This window comes from Lissotriton vulgaris, chromosome 3_1 (assembly GCF_964263255.1).
Source record: "Lissotriton vulgaris chromosome 3_1, aLisVul1.2, whole genome shotgun sequence".
Taxonomy (NCBI): domain Eukaryota; kingdom Metazoa; phylum Chordata; class Amphibia; order Caudata; family Salamandridae; genus Lissotriton; species Lissotriton vulgaris.
The window spans coordinates 1,558,727,918-1,558,751,266 of record NC_141689.1 but is presented as its reverse complement, the minus strand read 5'-3'; the positions used below and the strand labels follow the sequence as shown (position 1 = coordinate 1,558,751,266).

At 46.4% G+C, this 23,349-nt stretch overlaps 1 protein-coding gene across 1 annotated transcript in view; it reads right to left on the bottom strand.

Annotated features, from left to right (window-relative positions):
* Window positions 1-23,349, bottom strand: part of CENPE (centromere protein E) — a 1,817,274-nt gene that overhangs the window by 1,729,623 nt on the left and 64,302 nt on the right. The window contains exon 2 of the mRNA XM_086962044.1: window positions 18,612-18,706. Within this exon, the coding sequence (XP_086818170.1) occupies window positions 18,612-18,706 (95 nt within the window). The remainder of the gene's footprint in view (window positions 1-18,611; window positions 18,707-23,349) is intronic.

The following is a 23,349-nucleotide window of genomic DNA, read 5'->3' as shown; positions in this document are numbered from 1 at the left end:
CTGGAGGATCTAGGGTGAAAAGATATTTCGTGGACACAACATTCAAACAAATAACTATTTTACAAACTACTGTGCATCCCAGCACACATACACAAGACTGGACACTTCATAGGCACACCACACATAATTCCCAAAGTAATCAACTCTGAGATAGGGCAATATCCGATCACGCACCGGTCCAATTCATATTGGAAATCCATAAAAGATATAGTTACAACAAATCAATGAAGACTGAGACACACCATCACTCAAAAAGACAGATCCAGGAGGATATCACTCGCTATCTAGCTGAAAATTAAAAGATCAGCAGCATTAACATCCTTTGACACTTAGATCCGTCACTACGACCACTGTAAACGCCATCTTGGCTAGAATGAATACAGAAGAGAGCGAACAGAGAGACTATAAAACTTATACAATGAAATCCCAGTTTAAAATGCAAGATACAAACAAGGCATAGTACATTTCTCTGAACAAAACAAAACTATTATGTGTGGGGGGGGGGGGGGAGGGGGGAGGGGGGGGGGGGAAGGGGAGAGTGGGCTCAAAATGCTTGCTGTAAGCATAGAGTAAGGATAGCCAGAGAAAGTATAGCGGTAAAGAGAAGCTAACACGTAAGGCATATCAAACAAGACCCTGTCATCCTACAAGAGTTCAGGGCCTTCTATAGCACATTATACTACGCTAAAAAGAGATTCCCAAAGCAAATTGGAGATTACCTCTCAAAAGTCAATATCACAAAAAGACATTCTGCCACACTTTTGATCCTCTTCTAATTTACCCTTTAAACCCTCTCTCAGAGTCTGATACATGGTCAGATTCCATGCTAGGAGCTTTGATTACAGATTCCGAAGCTTGGAAAAAACTATGTTTTACACCTCTTATAGGCCGATATCACTCTTCAGCACGGACAATAAGCTGTACACAGGAGTCCTGGCCTATAGACTGAATCCCTTAATACTCAGGCTGGTAGACCCTAATAAGTCCCTATTCATTCCAGACAAACCGTAGCGACAATCTTAAATGGACCACGCACACCATAATAGGCCATGTTAGGACAACTAGGAAAAATGCCCTGCGTGTAGAAGTTAACACGTTCCATTGGGTGTCCTTGTCCTTATTTGGAGGAGACCCTAGTATTTTTCAGCTCTGGCCTCAAGTTTCGTAAATGGCTATTTAGAGAACACCCCAACCCAATAGCAAGGGTAAGAGTCAGAGTTTCCAAAATCTAGCCTGGAATGGATCAGTCCCTGTTAGACCTGACATCATTGGCTTGAGTCTCTCCTCCATTTTTTTCCGTTTGCCTCCACTGTTTTACAATGTTTTTGCTGGTATATGCTTTGGGCGCCGTGCCACTGCTGATCAGTGCCACAGCGCAAGTGCTCCCGATGTTAAATGGATGTATCGATTGTATCCATGTTTGGCTTATTTGGTTTACTGTCAGTCCCTAGTCTAGTGCACCAGGAGTGCCGGGGCTTGTAAATACAAATGCCGCTCGTGGGCTTGCAGCACGCGTTGCCACCCACAAGAGCGGCATCGTAAAAGAATGTCTACGGGTCGGTCATTGCGAGACCCACGTGCAGCCTAGTGCTGTCACGCAGGCTGCGCAAGTATACCTACTTGCCAGCCCCTCAAACCTTCCCTTGACTTCATGTTAGTCACCCCTATGGTAGGCCCACGGGCAGGGTGCATTGTAAGTATAAGGTAGGACACGCCTGACCAAGTTGGCATGTCCTAATAGTGAATTACAGCCATCTTCGTGCTTCACTATTGAGAGGTAGCCTGCTCTCCATTAGTTAGGATGGGCCGCCGGGATTATTAGTGCTATGATCCTAGCTGGCTCGGGGAGCATGGAGCAATGTCGAGTTTGGTATCCCTGAACTCTAGGTTTAATTACGCATCAGTTGGTGTGGATGGTTTTTGGACTCTGGGTTTGAAAATAGCACTTTTAGAAAGTGTCTATTTTCTTGTCTAACCATATCTGGTTTCTGCTGGTCCTGCGTGTGTGTGACAGGAGCTGGGTGGCTCCACAGGTCTGGATGAGTCAGTGTGGGATGGGTGGGACATTTGCGTTGAGAGTAGGGGGGAGAGTAGTTGCTGATAGCCTGCCCTGCCCGATACAATGCTGGCTCCACCTCCTGCCAAGCGGCTGATGGCTCTGCGCCTGCCATGGACGATCCTAGCCCCACCTCCTGCCAGGAGGCCGATAGCTCTGCTCCTGCCAGTGTCAATGCTGGCTCCACCTCCTGCTTGGCGTCTGAGGACCCAGCCCTGCGCAATGAATAGGCCAGGTGCTTCTGCCTGGCTCCACCCACAACAGACCCAGGATGTTGGGAAATTCCCCTGCATGGACAAAGGGATCAAAGCCGAAAAGGGGTATAAGAGAAGGACCCCTGAACCAAGAATTTAGATCACTTCTGACAAGGAACCCTGTAACCAAGGACAAGAGGCCTGCTGATCTGAGGACTTGCCTACCCCTTCTGCCAGTGTGCTGTTTGCTGGGGGGAATCCTGCAGTGCTTCTTTATTTTTGCCTAGGAACCAGGAGAGAGGAACTGTGTGTGTACTCTCACGCTTGCTAAGAAAATCTCCAAGGACTGGAAGAGTGCCAGTCTCCTGCTGAAGTCACAGGGCTAAAGGACTTTATCTGCTTAAAGTGCTATTTGCTGGAAACTGTGAATCCAGCACCTCTGAAAGAACCAGCAATCTCGACCCCGACGGACGTCGCCGAATCCAGCTCGACATAGTGGGTAACGGCCCCAGTGTCCCGCTTCCTCGACGACCGGCCGCTGGGCCCTATCGACGCCAGCAGCAACCCCAGTGAGTGGGAGTACGGCTCCAGCTCCAAGGGACCTCGTGTCTGCACCGCTGCTGATCGCATCGCCCTCGTGCCCTCTCGACGCCATGAGCGCTGCTCACACTTTGCAACCGCATCATCGACAACGACGCCTGCTGAGGCCTGATCGACACCGAAGACGCGACGCCGGATTGCTTGACGCCGCTGATCATCGTGTGCTTCATTTTCCTAAGGTACTGTGTTGTTGGGAGTCCGTGCGACTCCGGGCTCGACGTAGCGCTCCTCGCGGTCAACGCCGAACCTTTGGATTAACTTTGCCTCGACGTCGTGTAGCTCCCGTGTGAGTTACCCTGTTGCTAAGAACTGTGTTTCCAAGAAGAAGATTTGCTTTGATACTAAAGACTTTGTGCTAAAAGAAGAACTACCTTTGAACTATTTTTTCCTTCCCAGAGTATTTATTAAGATTGTGTACATTTTTGTCGTTATTTGGTTTTGTGCTAAGCCTTATATAAAAATACTTATTTTTATAATACTACTGTGTCGTGTCCATTTGTAGTGCCTTCACTTTATTACTGTATGTGGTCATAAATGCTTAACGCACAGCCTCCGAGATAAGCCTATCTGCTCTGCCAAGCTACCGAGGGGGTGAGCAGGGGTTATCAAAGGGTGTGATCCCCTTGCCCTGACTAGAAAAGGTGTGTGATATCAAACAAAAGGGAGGGAAGAGGATAGAGAGTCCATTCGTTTCCCCTTAACTAGTAACTGATAATCAAAAGAGAACGGACACTGGTATCTGCAAAAACCATTAGTTTTTATCGAAAACCCTCATAGACATCCTGGAGTTTTTATAGCGGTATATCTTTTCATCCGCCCCATCAGGAGTCTTGGCATCGTCATAGGGTCAACGATTGACGTGCAGTATGCCTGCCTCACCCGAGGCTACTTCTGGTGTATGCAGAAGTGTCCAGAAATGAAAAAAGGATATTTAAAATATAATGACTAGCCAGAAGAACTTGGTTTTTAATCTAAAAAATTTTGACTGGTCACTAATATTAAAAAGAAATTGGGATATTCAGGTAGTTGAGTTACTAAACTACCATATCGTTTTTGAAAAAAGTCGACATGTTTCAGCTCATCGGGCCCACAGAGGGTCAGTGGAGCTTTCGTCAGGACATGAACAAAAAAACACACAAACAAAAATATATATGTATGACGCATACACCCTTTGTGTGTATGGTGAAAATAACACAATGGAATTTCCAAGCTGTGAAAGAAATCAATGAAATAGTTGTATCAAAAATATGTTCACTGGGTTTAGGCAGACATATACAAATTTTACAATGCCATGGCACCTCCATGGGGAGTGCATTTGCGCCTTCGGTGGCCGGACTCTACGTGAGCCGCCTTGAGGAAGAAAGCATTCTTCATGATACCAACCCATACGTTTCCAGTATAAAATACTGGAAACGATATATTGATGATGTCCTCCTCATCTGGGATACTAAAATTGACCTTACAATATTTTTGGAATGGCTAAACAGCAGAGACCGCTGGCTGAGATTTACCTCGACAGCACACAGGCAGACAATTGATTTCTTGGACCTCACCATATTTGTGGAAAATGGGAGATTGGAGACAAAAACATTTACCAAACCAACAGCTAAAAACTGTTTGTTGTCCTATTACAGTTACCATCCCCGCCCGTTGCGAGACAATCTCCCATATAGCCAATTCCTGAGACACAAGCGGAATTGCAGCAAAAAAGAGGACTACAAAAAACAAGCAGAAGAATTGAGCCAAAAACTCATAAAAAGAAACTATACATCATCAATAATATCAAAATGTAGAAAAAGAGCCTCTAATCAACCTAGAGACTGCCTGCTACAAAATACACAAAAAGAACCAGTCAAAGATCTCGTCACCTGCGTGACTACGTTTTGCCCAGCGACCTATGAGGTGCAAAAACTCAAAGAAAAATTGGCAAATATTAACCTCTGGAACATTGAACTGGCCAAAGCCTCGCTTTGCTAACAGAAGAACCAAGAACCTTAAAGACTTCCTTGTACACACAAGACCGAGAAAAACACCTCTCAAGTCAACCATCAGAGATGTACATATGGTACCAGTCACCGGACATTATCCCTGTGGCACCTGTGGAGTGTGTAAGTTCACGTCGAGTACAAAGACCTTACAGTTGAATGACAATCTCAAATGGACTCAAAGGAGCCATACAAACTGTAACTCCTCACACGTGATATATTTGATCACATGCCCATGCCAAAAGCAGTATGTGGGCATGACATGCCGGAAAGTCAAACTCCGCATAGGGGAACACCGGAGCAATGTCAGGTTAAAAAAGAATACGACCAAATTATGCACCCACTTCATAGAAGCTGGCCATACATGTGATGAGCTTAAGTGGACAGTACTAGAAATGCTAGAAACAAAGGATCAAAACGCAGAACAAGTTCTTTTTAATAAAGAACAGAGATGGGTAGATCGCTTAAAGACTGATGAAATAGGAATGAATGACCATATTCCGTGGAACCAACTTTACTGATTTTACCCATGGAAAATGAAATGTACTGCTGACTATATCTGTCATTGTAAATATAGTTCATCTCAGAATTCTGAATGTGCTCTAACCCCTATAAGCTACAAGAATGATCGATAAGATATCCTCCTCACATCTTTCCCCTAGTAGTGCAAAATATGTATACAGGTAACATTGTGAGATAACTTTATCGACATTGAACCGTGTCGACAACTCCGCCTGCAACCAAGCTCCCCAAGCCCTATACATTAGCCTACTATAGCGGCCTCATAAACAAATGGTCCTACCTTTGTGTCGTTGGCCAGTACAAAAGACCAGCAACTCATGACCCGCCCACAGCCGGGGGCAGAGTCAGCACAAGGCTCACAGATTGATGCCGCATGGGTAAGAATGGCGTTCTTTGAGTGTCTCCGAAGAAAAGAGGTAAGATGACGGCCTAAACTAACCTGAATGAATATATATTATTCCGAATGTAGAGAAAATCCAGATGCGACTGATTCCCTGTTGGATACCTAACTTCTGAAAACACCAGGCACCTTACGGGTTTTCTATGGGGTGTGCATGAAGTTGGTAGCACAAACCACGAATGTTGTAAACCCCTTTTGTAAAACCCTCAGTTTCCCAACACCCGCGATTCACTAACACGCGAGTCGTTTCTTACACAGCGTATAGACTCTTAATCGACGATGTAGATACTAGCGTATTGTAACCATGTCACTCTTTACACTAAGCCTGAATTGTTACCGGTGCTCGAAACCACACTCTATCGAATGTATTTTGCAAGTGCATTTTCTTATTTTTCTAACACCGCGTTGCATCCGACACCCACATGAGACCTGTAAGCAAAGTTTTTGTCACAAATCCTTAAAATAGAAAGCTTATAAGCATGTACCATCTGTTTCTAAACCCATGATTTTTCTCCTACATACTCACCCCACGAGGGTTATGCCGCAATCAGGTTAACTCTCGTCTTTGCATACAACAATGCTATATTTGTATATGTCTGCCTAAACCCAGTGAACATATTTTTGATACAACGATTTCATTGATTTCTTTCACAGCTTGGAAATTCCATTGTGTTATTTTCACCATACACACAAAGGGTGTATGCGTCATACATATATATTTTTGTTTGTGTGTTTTTTTGTTCATGTCCTGACGAAAGCTCCACTGACCCTCTGTGGGCCCGATGAGCTGAAACATGTTGACTTTTTTCAAAAACGATATGGTAGTTTAGTAACTCAACTACCTGAATATCCCAATTTCTTTTTAATATTAGTGACCAGTCAAAATTTTTTAGATTAAAAACCAAGTTCTTCTGGCTAGTCATTATATTTTAAATATCCTTTTTTCATTTCTGGACACTTCTGCATACACCAGAAGTAGCCTCGGGTGAGGCAGGCATACTGCACGTCAATCGTTGACCCTATGACGATGCCAAGACTCCTGATGGGGCGGATGAAAAGATATACCGCTATAACAACTCCAGGATGTCTATGAGGGTTTGATAAAAACTAATGGTTTTTGCAGATACCAGTGTCCGTTCTCTTTTGATTATCAGTAGAAAAGGTGTGTCCCTATTTGTCAGAAGTGTATACCTCTGCCAACTAGAGACAGCCGGTTCGAACATTGGTGGGTCAGCGGTGAGGATTTGAACTTTGCATTTATGACCCATGTGCAGTGATTAGTGTGCGCTACATAGTGAAAACAGACCATAGCGCAGTCACAATCTAATTAGGAAGGATACTATTTTTGGTTCTCCGCTTCTCTGAAGCTTGATTTTTTGAACACTGCCAGTTTTGACCATGAGTGACACCGGAGTCACTACCCCTGTTGTTGTGGAGGAATTCGATAGAAGCAAGATCGAGGATTACTCGTTGAATCAGCTGAAATCCTTTTGCAAGCAGTTTAAAGTTCCTACCAAAGGTCTCAAGGCTAAGGAAACATATCTCAAAGCATTGCAGGCCTGGTTGGAGGACAGAGATCCCACTGATCCGGTGGTGGTACCGCCAGTGGAAGGGGAAGAGGAGGCGCCAGCGAATGGGCCTGAGTCCTCTCCCGGAAGCAGTGTTTCCTCCAAAGGTCTTTCCCCTGAAGAACGAGAAGAAAGGGCGAAGGAGCGTGCATACAACATGGAAATGGCAAGGCTAAAGATAAATGGGCAGTTGGAGTTAGAAAATGCAAGAGGTAGAAGAGAAGCTGATTTGGAGACCAAAAGGTTAGATTTTGAAAGAGAGAAGTTGGCTTTGGAGCGTGATACCAAGTTGAGGGAATTGGAGATCCAAGCTAAGAAGTTAGAGTTGAATCCCTCTGGTGGCAGCATCCCATCTGGGCCTGCAGAAAGTAAGTTTTACTTTCCCAAAGATGTGATAAAAGATTATCATAGGAACGAAGATATTGGTCAGTGGTTTAAAGCATATGAGTTAGCATTGTTGGCCCACCAGGTCCCTGAGAAGAATTGGGGAGCGGGGTTGTGGGGTCGCTTTGTGAATGAGGGAAGAGATACCCTGTTAGACATGCCTGTTGAGGATAGGATGTCGTATGCTCATATGAAAGATGCTTTAATGTTGCGGTATGGCCTAACCCCCGAGAAGTACAGACAAACTTTTAGAGAATGTAAGAAGTTGCCTGGTACGACGTGGGTTGAGTATGTGTCTTATTTTTGCAGAGCCATGGATGGTTGGGTGAAGGGCAGCAAAGTGGAAAGTTACGAAGCTCTTTATGATTTGTTTGCTTGGGAGCATTTGTCTAATAACTGTTTTCCAGAGCTGCGCCAGCACCTTATTGATAGCAAGATATCTAACCCTAGAAAACTTGCTGAGGAGGCGGACCGCTGGGTCAGTACCAGGGTCCACAAGGGTCCAGTGGGAGACTCAGCCAAAGGTGGGCAGGGTCCCCAGCAGAAGAGTGGGGGGGACAAGGGTAAACAGAAGGAGTCTCAGAAAGGGCCCCAAAGTAATCCCCAAGGGAACCAAGGGAAAGGTTCCCAGCCTCCCCCTGAGAAGAAGCCGGGGCCCCGACGGGTAAACCTGTTCATAGGGGCCCCCTAACCTGCTACGGTTGTGGGCAGGTGGGACACCGGTTTTATGACCCCCAGTGTCCCAAAAAGGATTCGAATGCACCGCCGCGTGCACCCCCCAGTCAGTTGGCGAGTGTAGCCCTGGGAGGGGAGGAGATGGTTGTCCATGGTGGGAGGGGTCCCGCAGAGATGTCCCTGGTCTCGCTAGGAGACGCGCAAATGGTCCCTCCACCCCCTCTGCCTAGTAACACTAGTAAATATAGGCAGTGGGTGACCATTAATGGCCATAGAGTGGAAGCTCTCAGACACCGGAGCGAGTGTGACAGCTGTCAAGTGTCACTTAGTGTCCAGAGAGCAGGTGGTTCCCCACGCATTCTACCCTGTGATAGCTGCTGACAACTCCCAGAAAGAGTGTGAGGTAGCTCAGGTTTCCTTTGAATGGGGGGGGGGGGGGGGCGGGGGGGGGAGTTTCATGGAACTCTACAGGTTGCTGTAAGGCCCGCCATGCCTGTCGATTGTCTCCTGGGCAATTATTTAGAAGACTCCCCTTGGGCTAAGGTGGAGAGAGAGGCGCACTTGAAAATGTTGGGTGTGCCAGAGTGGGTGTGTGCAACCACTCGATCGATGACAGCGAGTAAAGGTGTTGTTGGGGTCCCGGAGCCTGAAAGTACGGCCCAGGACCCAGCTGTGAAGAGAAGAGGCAGGAGGCGCGGGAAACCGGCCCCCGTAGTTCCCGTGGTCCAGGAGGAGGTAGACCCTGAGGGGGATGCCCTGGAGCCCACAGGGGAACAAATTGCCGAACTGGGAGATCTGCCCGAGCTGACCCATTGGCAGCAGGATGGTGGTCCCTCCAGGGAGGAATTCTGTGCTCAACAGAAGGTGTGCCCTTCTCTTGTGGGCATGAGGCAGCAGGCCTCAGCCCAATCCTCAGGTGATCAGTCAGGGTCACATTTTGTGTACTGGGAGAACGACCTCCTGTATAGCGAGCCTAAGGCTGCTGAGCCTGGGTCAGCCCGTGTGCTGGTGGTACCCCAGCGCTTCAGAGCCTTCCTACTGGGTTTGGCTCATGACGTTCCGTAAGCTGGACATCTGGGGCAGGACAAGACCTATGACAGGCTTGTCACCCATTTTTATTGGCCTCAGATGCGAAGGGATGTAGACATCCATTGCAAGACTTGTCACACTTGCCAGGCAAGTGGGAAAAGCGGGAGGAAGCAGAAGGCTCCCCTCCAACCTTTTCCAGTGGTCAGTACCCCCTTTGACCGGGTGGGTATTGACATTGTTGGGCCCCTGGACCCCAAGACAGCCCTGGGCAACAGGTTTATCCTGGTCTTGGTGGACCATGCCACCCGGTACCCGGAAGCCATCCCTCTCCGAACAGTGACGGCCCCGTGGTGGGACGGGCACTGATGGGTGTTTTCTCCCGGATGGGGTTCCCCAGAGAGGTGGTGTCAGACCGAGGTACCAACTTCATTTCTAACTATATGAAGTCTTTGTGGAAGGAGTGTGGGGTAACCTACAAGTTCACCACTCCTTACCACTCTCAAGGAAACGGGCTGGTTGAGAGATTCAACCGGACCCTTAAAGGCATGATTATGGGTCTTGAAGAACCAATGAGGCGGAAATGGGACGTCCTTTTGCCATGCCTGTTTGCTTACCGTGAGGTGCCGCAAAAGTCTCTAGGGGTCAGCCCCTTTGAGCTCTTGTACGGTCACCCGGTAAGAGGGCCTTTGAGTCTGGTCAAGGAAGGCTGGGAGCAATCTCCCTGGAAACCTCCCCAGGATGTATACAGCTACATGCTGGTCTTTCGGAACCAGACTCGGCGCTTCAGAGAACTTGCTCAGGCAAATCTGGAGGCCAGCCAGGAGGAGATGAAGCGATGGTACGACCGGAACGCCACTCTGGTAGAGCTTCAGCCTGGTCAAGAAGTGTGGGTCATGTCCCCTGTGGAACCTTGTGCGCTCAAGGACAGGTGGACTGGACCGTTTAAGGTTGTGGAGAAGAAGAGCGATGTCACCTACTTGGTGGACTTGAAATCTCCCAGGAACCCCTTGCGGGTCCTGCATGTCAACCGTTTGAAGCCCCACTTAGAAAGGTCCGAAGTGGGCATGCTCCTAGCTACAGATGCTGGAATGGAGGAGGAGAGTGAGCCTCTTCCTGACCTCCTGTGTGCTAAAGAGCAAGACGGGTCAGTGGATGGTGTGGTCCTCTCTGACACACTGACCCTTGAGCAGAAACAGGATTGTCGCCACCTGTTGGGACGATTCCCGGATCTGTTTTCCTTGGTTCCGGGTGTCACTCATTGGTGCGTCCATGACGTTGACACCGGAGACAGCCCTCCTGTGAAGCACAAGGCTTACAGGGTGACTGACAAGGTTCGAGCATACATTAAGGAGGAGGTCTCCAAGATGTTTGCGTTAGGGGTGGTTGAGTCCTCTAGCAGTCCTTGGGCCAGCCCAGTGGTCTTGGTCCCGAAGGCTGCAGCGCCTGGTGCTTCACCGGAACTCCGGTTCTGTGTGGATTACCGAGGACTCAATTCGGTCACGAAGACTGACGCGCACCCCATCCCCAGAGCTGATGAGCTCATAGATCGGTTGGGGGCTGCCCGGTACCTTAGTACGTTTGATCTAACGTCTGGGTACTGGCAGATCGCCTTGACTGATGGGGCAAAGGAGAGGTCCGCATTCTCCACACCAGATGGGCTATACCAGTTCCGGGTGATGCCCTTTGGGATGAAGAATGCCCCTGCCACCTTCCAGAGGTTGGTCAACCAGGTCTTGGCTGGACTGGAGGATTTCAGTGCCGCCTACCTGGACGATATCGCAGTGTTCAGCGCCAGCTGGGAGGAACACTTGCGCCACCTCCAGGAAGTGTTGTTGGCCCTGCGCGGAGCAGGCCTCACAATAAAAGCCAGTAAGTGCCAGATTGGGCAGGGTTCGGTGGTGTACTTGGGGCACCAAGTAGGGAGCGGCAAGGTTGCCCCCCTGCAACCCAAGATTGATACCATCCTGGCTTGGGCGACGCCCAAAACCCAAACTCAGGTGAGAGCCTTCTTAGGACTCACGGGTTATTACAGGAGGTTCGTCAAGGATTACGGTAACATTGTGCACCCCTTGACTTCGCTGACTTCCAGGAAGCAGCCACGAAACGTGATCTGGACTGATGCCTGTCAAACGGCCTTCGACACCCTGAAAACTGCAATGTGCACAGCACCTATACTCCAGGCACCCGACTTCTCGAAAGAATTTATTGTCCAGACGGACGCTTCAGAGCATGGCGTGGGGGCTGTTCTAGCTCAGGTGAATGAAGAGGGCCGAGACTTGCCTGTAGCCTTCATCAGTAGGAGGTTACTTCCCAGGGAAACGAGGTGGAGTGCGATAGAGAGAGAAGCATTTGCTGTGGTCTGGGCGCTGAAGAAGCTAAGACCCTACCTGTTTGGGACTCACTTCCGGGTTCAGACAGACCACAGGCCCCTCAGATGGTTGATGCAGATGAGGGGTGAGAATCCGAAACTGTTGAGGTGGTCCATTTCCTTACAGAGGATGGACTTTACGGTGGAACACCGCCCTGGTACAGATCACGCCAATGCTGATGGTCTGTCCAGATTTTTCCGCCTTAGTGATGAGGACTCCCTAGGTCAAGGGTAGTTCTCCCCACATTTCAGCTGGAGGGGACACGTGTTAGACCTGACATCATTGGCTTGAGTCTCTCCTCCATTTTTTTCTGTTTGCCTCCACTGTTTTACGATGTTTTTGCTGGTATATGCTTTGGGCGCCATGCCACTGCTGATCAGTGCCACAGCGCAAGTGCTCCCGATGTTAAATTGATGTATCGATTGTATCCATGTTTGGCTGATTTGGTTTACTGTCAGTCCCTAGTCTAGTGCACCAGGAGTGCCAGGGCTTGTAAATACAAATGCCGCTCGTGGGCTTGCAGCACGCGTTGTGCCACCCACAAGAGCGGCCTCGTAAAAGAATGTCTACGGGTCGGTCATTGAGAGACCCACGTGCAGCCTAGTGCTGTCACGCAGGCTGCGCAAGTATACCTACTTGCCAGCCCCTCAAACCTTCCCTTGACTTCATGTTAGTCACCTCTATGGTAGGCCCACGGGCAGGGTGCATTGTAAGTATAAGGTAGGACACGCCTGACCAAGTTGGCATGTCCTAATAGTGAATTACAGCCATCTTCGTGCTTCACTATTGCGAGGTAGCCTGCTCTCCATTAGTTAGGATGGGCCACCGGGATTATTAGTGCTATGATCCTAGCTGGCTCGGGGAGCATGGTGCAATGTCGAGTTTGGTATCCCTGAACTCGGGGTTTAATTACGCATCCGTTGGTGTGGATGGTTTTTGGACTCTGGGTTTGAAAATAGCACTTTTAGAAAGTGTCTATTTTCTTGTCTAACCATATCTGGTTTCTGCTGGTCTTGCGTGTGTGTGACAGGAGCTGGGTGGCTCCACAGGTCTGGATGAGTCAGTGTGGGATGGGTGGGACATTTGAGTTGAGAGTAGGGGGAGAGTAGTTGCTGATAGCCTGCCCTGCCCAATACAATGCTGGCTCCACCTCCTGCCAAGCGGCTGATGGCTCTGTGCCTGCCATGGACGATCCTAGCCCCACCTCCTGCCAGGAGGCAGATAGCTCTGCTCCTGCCAGTGTCAATGCTGGCTCCACCTCCTGCTGGGCGTCTGAGGACCCATCCCTGCGCAATGAATAGGCCAGGTGCTTCTGCCTGGCTCCACCCACAACAGACCCAGGATGTTGGGAAATTCCCCTGCATGGACAAAGGGATCAAAGCCGAAAAGGGGTATAAGAGCAGGACCCCTGAACCAAGAATTTAGATCACTTCTGACAAGGAACCCTGTAACCAAGGACAAGAGGCCTGCTGATCTGAGGACTTGCCTACCCCTTCTGCCAGTGTGCTGTTTGCTGGGGGGAATCCTGCAGTGCTTCTTTATTTTTGCCTAGGAACCAGGAGAGAGGAACTGTGTGTGTACTCTCACGCTTGCTAAGAAAATCTCCAAGGACTGGAAGAGTGCCAGTCTCCTGCTGAAGTCACAGGGCTAAAGGACTTTATCTGCTTAAAGTGCTATTTGCTGGAACCTGTGAATCCAGCACCTCTGAAAGAACCAGCAATCTCGACGCCGACGGACGTCGCCGAATCCAGCTCGACATAGTGGGTAACGGCCCCAGTGTCCCGCTTCCTCGACGACCGGCCGCCGGGCCCGATCGACGCCAGCAGCAACGCCAGTGAGTGGGAGTATGGCTCCAGCTCCAAGGGACCTCGTGTCTGCACCGCTGCTGATCGCATCGCCCTCGTGCCCTCTCGACGCCGTGAGCGCTGCTCACACTTTGCAACCGCATCATCGACAACGACGCCTGCTGAGGCCTGATCGACACCGAAGACGCAACGCCGAATTGCTCGACGCCGCTGATCATCGTGTGCTTCATTTTCCTAAGGTACTGTGTTGTTGGGGGTCCGTGCGACTCCGGGCTCGACGTAGCGCTCCTCGCGGTCGACGCCGAACCTTTGGATTAACTTTGCCTCGACGTCATGTAGCTCCCGTGTGAGTTACCCTGTTGCTAAGAACTGTTTCCAAGAAGAAGAAGATTTGCTTTGATACTAAAGACTTTGTGCTAAAAGAAGAACTACCTTTGAACTATTTTTTCCTTCCCAGAGTATTTATTAAGATTGTGTACATTTTTGTCGTTATTTGGTCTTGTGCTAAGCCTTATATAAAAATACTTATTTTTATAATACTACTGTGTCGTGTCCATTTGTAGTGCCTTCACTTTATTACTGTATGTGGTCATAAATGCTTAACGCACAGCCTCCGAGATAAGTCTATCTGCTCTGCCAAGCTACCGAGGGGGTGAGTAAGGGTTATCAAAGGGTGTGATCCCCTTGCCCTGACTAGAAAAGGTGTGTCCCTATTTGTCAGAAGTGTATACCTCTGCCAACTAGAGACAGCCGGTTCTAAAAGTCCCTGTACGACGGTTTGTTTGGCCTTGAATGGCAAAAGGGGAAGTATCCTCCTTAACATTCTGAGAAGGCCAAAACAGGTGGCCGATAGATTGGTGGCCTGATAACCTGAAGTCAGGGACCTATCCAGCCAAATGCCCAGGCTCTTAATGGCATTCTTGGGAGCTGGAGGAGAGCCCAGACAGGCTAGCCAAATCGAGCCCACCGAGGATGGAGCCGAGCTTCCCAACAGCATGATCTCCGTCTTGTCCCCATTAAGCTTGAGACAAGACAGGGTCATCTAGCTGTTCACTTCGCTCAGGCAGCCTGCCAAATCCACCATGGCCGCAGATACCTCGGCCTGCGTCAGAGAGACCACTAGCTGGGTATCGTCCCCATCGGTAATGCTCTTAATACCATATGGACGGACGATCCCAGCCAGCGGCCTCAAATAGACGTTAAACAACGTCGGGCTAAGCGAGGAGCCCTGCGGGACCCCACAGCCCAAAGGTCTGCTGGTGGAGGTAGGGTTTCCCTCAAAAACCTGAAAGGTTTTATCACTCAGGAAAGACCTGATCCATTTCAACGCTCCTCCCTGGATTCCAATGTCATAGAGACGCTGCAATAAGATTTCATGATTCACTGTGTCAAAAGCAGCGCTTAGATCGAGGAGGATGACTGCCGCCGATCCTCCTCTTTCTAAGATTCTTCTAGTTTCCTCCAGAACTGCCAGCAAAGCAGATTCCGTCCCGTGTTTGGGGCGGAAACCCATTTGTGAAAGGTCAAGCAACTGATTGTTTTCTAGAAAATTGGTCAAAAGACTGTTGATGTATTTCTCTAGTATCTTGCTGATCCAAGGGAGCAGGGAAATGGGACGGTAATTACTGAAGTTATTTATGTCCATGTTAGGTTTCTTCACGAGTGCCCTCACCCTAGCCTCTTTCCATGCTGGTGGGACCGTGTTAGTGGAGATTGAGGCATTAAGTACCTCCAACATAACAGGAAGGATAGTGTGGCTAACGGCCATTAGGGAACTCGGGGGTGCAGGATCACAGGGAGAACCTGATTTTACTTGCTTCATTAAAGTGGCAAGTAGGTCCGGGTGTAGCAGAGGGAGCTCAGCCAGCACAGATGACCGATTACATAGTTTATCCTGCTTATGAGTTTGCCAAGATGTCTACTGGAGCATTTGAAATGGTGTTTGAAAATGATGAGTAGATGAGATCCACTTTGTTGTAAAAAAAAGTCTGCTAGATCACTACAGCGAGCTTGTAAGTCTTCACTATTTACGGGGGGCTGAGGTAGTTTAGTAAGACTCTTTACAATGCGGTAGATCTCCTTAGAGCTAGAGCTGGCTTCGGAGATTTTTTGTGTGTAGTACAGGGTTTGAGCTTTCTTTATCTCCTTCTTGTAGTCACTGATGGATTTTCTAGACAAGGTTTTGTCTGGGTCTGTGTAACCCAGACGCCACTTTCTCTCTAGCCTTTTACACTTGCGATTGATGTCCCTAAGCTCCTCCGAATACCAAGGGGCCGAGGTCCTGGATCTCTTTGCTGGAGTTTTCCTAACGGGGAGTATGATGTTCAGTGATTTAGTTATCCAGTTGTTGAATTCATCATTAGCTATCAAGGGATCCGCGTTGATGGATGGTATTGTGGCTTGTAACTCATCGACCCACTTGTCAGGTGAAAGTTTGGACCAGTTTCGTGCTTCCCGTGGCCCTGGTGTCAATGCAGGTTGTTTGTGGTTGTTCCAAATAAGAGGGACTAACCAATGGTCAGTCCACGGGAGCGCGGTGGGAGGCTCTGCCTTCAAATCAGGGCAGTTACTGAACACAGGATCAAGCAAGTGCCCTTTGGTATGTGTTGGTAGTGAGACAAGCTGAGCTAGCAGTAACGCAGAAAAGTCAGCGATTAACTCGAGCCGTGTGGTCCCCAATGTCATCAAAGTGCATATTCAAATCGCCCAACAGCGTGAAATTAGCAGCAGTGGCAGCGAGATCTGCGACTACTGAGGGCAAAGAGCACAGGAACTGATTGACCGGTCCCGGAGGATGATAAATCAGTGCTCCAGAAAAGCTAATGTTTGGCGAAAGCTCCAGACTAAAGGACATGCTTTCGCAGTCCAAAAAAGGGCTGGGGGAGCAGCGGCAGATCTATTGATCTTTAAATATTATTGCTAATCCACCGCCTTTCCCAATTGAGCGGTCTATTCTTGCTATTTGATATCCCTGTGGCAGTGCTTGTATTATGTCGGGTTACGAGTGCGGAGTCAGCCATGTCTCAGTGAGAAAGAATATATCCGGGTTTAGCTCGTCAAGTAACAAGGATAATTCTATTTGATGCTTGGGCAGGGACCTGCAATTGAGAAGAAACATCTTGTAGATATGCTGGGTCTTAGTAGTGGAAATAGCTTTAAAATAGGTGTTGCAATACTGACATTGAGGTGGCAGATTTAGAGGGTGATAAGAGTGATTACATAATACCTTTGCTGGAGGTCGCATGCTGAGTAACTCGTTGGAGCTATATCCCCTAGAATAACCTGGAAAAGGGGCAGGGATTGTGGCCCCTGGTCTCGTCCGGTGCGGACGGTCGCAGACGGGCTTGCCTTTGGCGCGCCGCCGTCGCGCCCGCTGCGCGGACGGGAAGACGTAATTTTTTTATTCACTCTAGAGGCAGGTGGGAGGCGTCCACCAGCTCGAGCGCAACCCTTAATCCCCCCCCAATATGGCTTCCTAGAGCCCTGCCTCCCACAGCGTCAACACTAAATCTGCTGCGCTGGGAGCGGGATTTTTAACAGAGGCCACATTTAAAATTCTTTTGCACAGAAACAGCAATAATAAATTAAATGTTTATTTAAAAAAAAAAAAAAAGACAAGTGGCCGTTCAGCGAACTAGAAACTATGGGAGCAATGCCAAAATAAGGGGCAATTTCCCAAGAGAAAAATATCTTCTGTATTCATAAGAGTGGTACAAGACAGGCTTTAGTGGATGTTGGTTTTTTATTTGATACATGATAATGTAACCACATCCTTCTATGTATGTATACATTTTTAATATAAATGAATGGAACAAAAAAAGAAAAAGAAATGCATGTTAAATATTATGAAGATATATATACCACATACCAACAGTCCGTGTAAAGATGAAACACTGTATATTCGATTTCTGGGTAAGACAAACCTTACTAATCAGGAGCAGACATAATGACCAGTCCCTGCTTATTTTTCAATCTAATATAATGGTCTCCTTTTACAAGATTTAATGCCACCTCTAACCTTTACAGTATAGCAAATTCTACCACTTCCCTATATGGAGGTGGTTTAATCCACTCTAAAGCAATACATAACCCAGCCACTGAAACAGCGTTAAAGACAAAATATGTAGCAACTATGCAATAGCAGTGGGGGCCATTCGATGTCGCACTAATGGTTTGTTCTATTATTGTAGGTCCTAAATACCCTCAACTTTGTGACCCCACTGCTTAGACGTTACAGATAATCCAATACCAACCAAAAGGGAGTGTACAATGTATCATAAATTTATCTCCATTTGGTGCATTAGGAAAAGTTTAATGAAGTGCAATGTCCAAATATATCAATAAAGAAAGTTCAATTAAATTCCTCGAGACTCTTGCATGCAGATCAAATCCACCTTGGTTGAAATTTTCGTTCAAACAAATTGCACATCAGCCCAGCCAACATTTTTCGCTCCTTAGGACATCATCACGGTTGTAAATTAAAAACGTCCATAAAATGGTATGTAACATACGTACAGGTTATGATTTACAATTTATCAAGACATGTACACAATACTATTACATATAACATTACACAAAACAAACTACAGGCAGGGAGTTTTGTGATTGTTTATGATACATTGTACGCTACTTTGTAGTGGTTTTGGTTGGTATAGGACAAAACATGGGTTTGAGTGTGGCATACCATCTCCTGTGCCACACACAATTGTCTTAGTAGTTTATGCTATATATTCTTGTAGTAAATCTGATATTCCGGTTGCAATCTGGGTCCAGAAGTTTGGAAGCATAGTAAATGGCACAAACCTTTTTAATTCCTCTGCGTCACCTCCCAAATCTAGAGAACAAGCGAGTGATTTTCTATTTAAACAGTTATCTTGGGTATAAAACATAAAATGTATTATTTCGTACTGTTGCTAGCACAATCCTGCTCATCTAAATATTCTATGACCATTCGCGAATGCTCTATTTTAAATCCAGCATCAGTGGAACTTTAATTATACTTGTATGAAATATTTTGGGCTTACCAAAATTGAATGACCTTACTCCATCAATTTGTAAAATGCTGTTTCCTTCTGCCTTCCAACATAGTGACACTGAATCAGTCTGCTCCTTATTTTCCCTACAAAGGAAACAAAAATGAAAATTAATGTTAAACAGAAGTAAAAATGGTAATCCCTCTCAGGGTTAGGGAGCTTAATGGCAGGTAGTTCATGATAACATAAAAAGGATAGGATCCTCCCCTCACACCCATTCCCCTACGGCAAAAAGAGCACCTATGCTATCGATTATTAAGGCCCGGGAAAGTCTCCTACATCGGATTATTCTTGGTGGCCAGTACAACCTTCCTCCACATATCGCATTGCCCACCCTCAACCCATCCTGTACTTTCCAGAGGACTGACATTCTGTCCAAGCCAGAAACATGTCTGAATCCTCCTTTGTGGCTAAGGAGGGCTACACAACAGTTAACTTTCCAAGAATATGAAAATGGATAAAATAGCAAGTAGTGTTGATACTCAAATAGACTGATTATGAAAATATTCTAAGGAACCCCTTCCATATCCAGAACACAAAGCTCTTAATCTGCTTTGACTCTTTCAGAACACAAGTAATTTCAGGTAGCTCAGAAAACCAAGCTGAACTTTATCTTCAGGTAAAGAACAGCTGCAAACGAGCTGAAAAAAATGCACTGCATATTTGCAAATTCACAAGTTAGTTTCCCCTTTTCCCCAATCAATGAGTTTTAGTACAATTCAGCCAGAAGTTACAAGCTGTTCCTTAATATTAGACTGCTTTCGGTGAGATAGTAATAAAGATTTAGTGATAGAAAAAACCCAAGTAGAGCTACCATAACCAAAGAAGTGACAATAAAGTGGCTTTGTACTTAAAAACAAAGGTTATTGGTATAGACCGGGACGTCTCGATCAATCTGTTCTTCCAGTGTTTCCACTTAGTGACTGTACCTCTGGTGGAGGTGACGTTTTAACCCTATTTGTAGTGTAAGGGTCTCATCAGGACTGAAAATCCCTGGGGAGAATATATGTATATTAATCATAATTTATCCTGTTGTAAGGCCTGGTATGCCTCCCCTATTTAGGACATTCCTGGTGTAAAACTTTGTGAGGCAGGCTGATCTAGTTAGGATTTTGTAAGTGGTTACAGCTCAGGATGTAGCTTATTTTTACTCAGATGGCTTGCAGAAGAGAGCCAGGGAATACCACCTACCCCGCTGCATAGATCATAGCAAATCTTTGATGAGGTTAGCAGATAGTGTTGCGTAAACTTCTGCCTCTTCACAGGAGCAGGTAGGACCAGGAGATTGCTGTCTTTAAGGTGAGGACAATGCAGACTGAGTTTATGGTTTTGTAGATTGTATGACTTGTCTCTTTGGGACTGGTAAAGGTAGATGGAACGTAAATAAGGTTAAAACATGTGAGATTGTGTACAAGTGTTGCACAATATTAAGTTAACCCGCTGCATAGAGGGTAGAGTGTTTATCCCAATATAAATTTGGAAATGGTCAATGTAGGGGATTTGAAGATGGGAGTCCAATATGCGTTCCAATATTTTGACAGAGTGATGGCCGAAAGGCCTAAATCTTTAAACTTTACCTCCAATTTCAATCTGAAAACTCAAATTACTGTCCTAGACCCAATGTCCAGAAGTCATTCCATTGTCTATGAGATGCATAGTTCGAGGGTTATATTTTCTTGATCGCAGTGGGAAGTGACCAGTTGCTACCAATTTAGTTTACAGTCAAACAATTGTGATTAATATTTAGAAGTATTTGAAGTGTTTAGATTTCTAAAATATGTTGATGAGGAATGTGTATGCATGTGAATAGTTATGTGGCCACAGAGTGAGGTCATTGCATAATGCTGTTGTGTTGTATAATGTTTAAATATAGGACTAAAAAGACACATTGATGAATTTCTTACATGTGAGGACTAGTGTAAAATAAAAAGAAATATTAAATAGACAGATAAAAGTTAGATTATAAAACTGCTAGGAATACTGGGGACTTTGAAGACTCATTTAGAACGCATGCAAAAGTCCTTTCCAGGTGATCAGAAAAGGTTACTAAAGTATTGTAAAAAATGGTTTAAAGTGACTCAGAAATACACATATCCCTGGCCAAAGAAAGGGACATTTGATGACAAAATATTAGAGCACATCGTTACACACCTTAGGAGTAAATACATAGGAGCTAAATTGCACAAGTGAGAAGCCACTTTAGCCTTGTGGAGTGTCTTCTGTGAAAAGGACACATCTAGTACCCTCTCTGGTCTCCCATTCTATATGAATCTGCAAATATTCCCCCCCCCCCCCCCCCCCTCCCAAGGTAACTGGTATTTATCCATTGGCACAGCTACAGGAAGCCGCAGTGGGATTTGCGAATCATGAGGTCGAGACCCCTCATAATCCCTGAAAGAATCCCCTAGTGTTGCCCCACAGATGTTAAAACCAAGACAAACAAGTACTCACAGACAACAAGTAAGGGTGGGTGATTCAGTTTTCAGAAGAATAAGAAGCACAGTTTACACTGCAATTAGATCCAGCCTCTCCCTAGGAGGGTAGAGGTGAACAGCAGGGTACAGAAGACAGTTTAGTCACTTGTTTCATAAACAACATTGTACTGGTTACAAAAGATAGATATTACTTGGAAGGATAGTGAAGGAGCGAATATCTACCTCACAACAAAGAGGTGCAGATGATGCTAGGTGAAATGACTATGTAGACAGGGCTGTTAATATGGCGCGATGGCCAGTATCTCCAGAAAGCAATGAGGTTTTTAGGAGGACGGATGATAACTTTCCACCTTGGCAGAAGGTCATGTCAGTTTCACCAGTGTTCAGGAATGGTTATCGCAAAGTGAGGATAGAAGAGATGCAAGGGAAGCAAAGAGAGAAGGACGTTGGGATAATTTGTCAGGACAGATTCAGGGAAGTATTGGGAGGATGGCAAATAGAGTACAGTCAATGTATAGGCGCGTAGACGACATGGGTGAAATACTTTGATCTCCAAAGGCTAGGAAACCGACGGTTGTGATTTCAGGGAACACTTTGCCACCAAGATCCCAGTAAAGGATCTTGTGAAGTTATAGGAGAGTTGACACTACATGATAGACCAATACAGCACTTGAGTGTCCAATCAGTCCTACATGGCACTGAATTCACCCCAGTGATATAGTCACGCAGGGTAATATAGTTGGTACAGTGTTGTAGCCTGTGACCAATTTAACAGAATGGACTGAAGGTTTAGCCCCACATATGAGTCCATGGTCACAGGAAGAGTCTTCCGATCCATGTGATATGGCTAATGCTGAAGACTGCATTCTCTATGGTGAGAGAGATCCAGACTGGGGTTCTACATTTTTTTTTTTGAACTATTGATTTTTTTCCCAAACATGGTACATACTCTCAACATCTTGATGTAATAATTTTCAGATCAATATACAGCTTTTAGTAACAATGTTCTATATTGTAGCAGGTAGTCAGTCATTAAGGTCTCTGTTGTCCCTCAGCACAAAAAGAACATAGGCATGGTTACATCAGAACAAAGAGTATAAAAGAAAAATGGGACTACAGGTCCGGGCTTGGCTTTAAGGGTCGTGAACATCATACAACAGTAATATGCACAGTAAAGTAGTGGCCTACCTCGCCTCATTTCAGGCGCATCTGAACAAAGTGAATAATTGCAATCATCGTATTGTCAGCTCAATACATTGACATACCACTCCTACAAGGGACTCTAGGCATAGCAGAGACATGTGCGCAATGCGCTATAGTGCGTGAGAAGGCCCATCAGTCTGTGGGGGATCCGTTTGAGAGTGCGACAATAAATAAATAACATTGCAGTGGGGCCCATATATCCTTGGGTCTGGAGGAAACAGGCAACAGTTCCGCATATATCGAAAATTGCTCCTGACAATAGATTAGATCGTTAATCCACACTTTGAATTTGGGTGCTCTTCCCCTACCCCAATGGCATGCCACTCTTCTCTTAGCCATCATAAACTTTTGGTGCTCTGCTTGCAATACATAACCCAATAGGGCCATCAGCGGTGCCGGCTCAATCCGTATTTTTACCATTAGAGACAAAGCTTCAAAAACGAGCATCCACTATGCATATATCCCAGTACATTCCCACGCCAGATGCAGAAGGTACGCTCCAGGGGTTAGACATCTGTCACATGTGTCAGTCTCCCTTAGTTTGTATCTGTGCATTCGGGCTGGGATGTAATCTAATCTGTGTAAAAATGTATAGTGAATTATTCTTAGCCTACTACTAGCTGACACCTGCTCAGTCTGTAATGAACATAATTCCCACTGCTCATCAGTCAGAGCAGTACCCAACTCCTGGTCCCATCGCGCTCTCGCCAATGCGGCTGGTTCCTTCCTCTGTGTATGCACTGTACGGTATATTGATGATACCAGGCATTTGGCTGTCGCGCCCTGGAGTGCCAGTTGCAGTGGTGCAAGGACCGGTGGCTCCGCAGGGAAGTCTGGGGTAATAGAGCGGATTCCTAGTCTAAGACAAATGTACAGAAAGGTGTCTAATGGGTTTGTTGTAAGCCTTGAAAGATATGTTCAATCATGCAAAATTTCCCCTTGTGGTACATATCCCCTCAGGTTACACTGATTTTTCGTTATGAATATTTTTGGGAAACACTAGCATACACGTTACTAAATGATGCAAAGAAAGGGTACCTGAAACTTTACAGTAGTTTAGCTAAATGTTTTTTTTCCCTGCTTTCATTTTT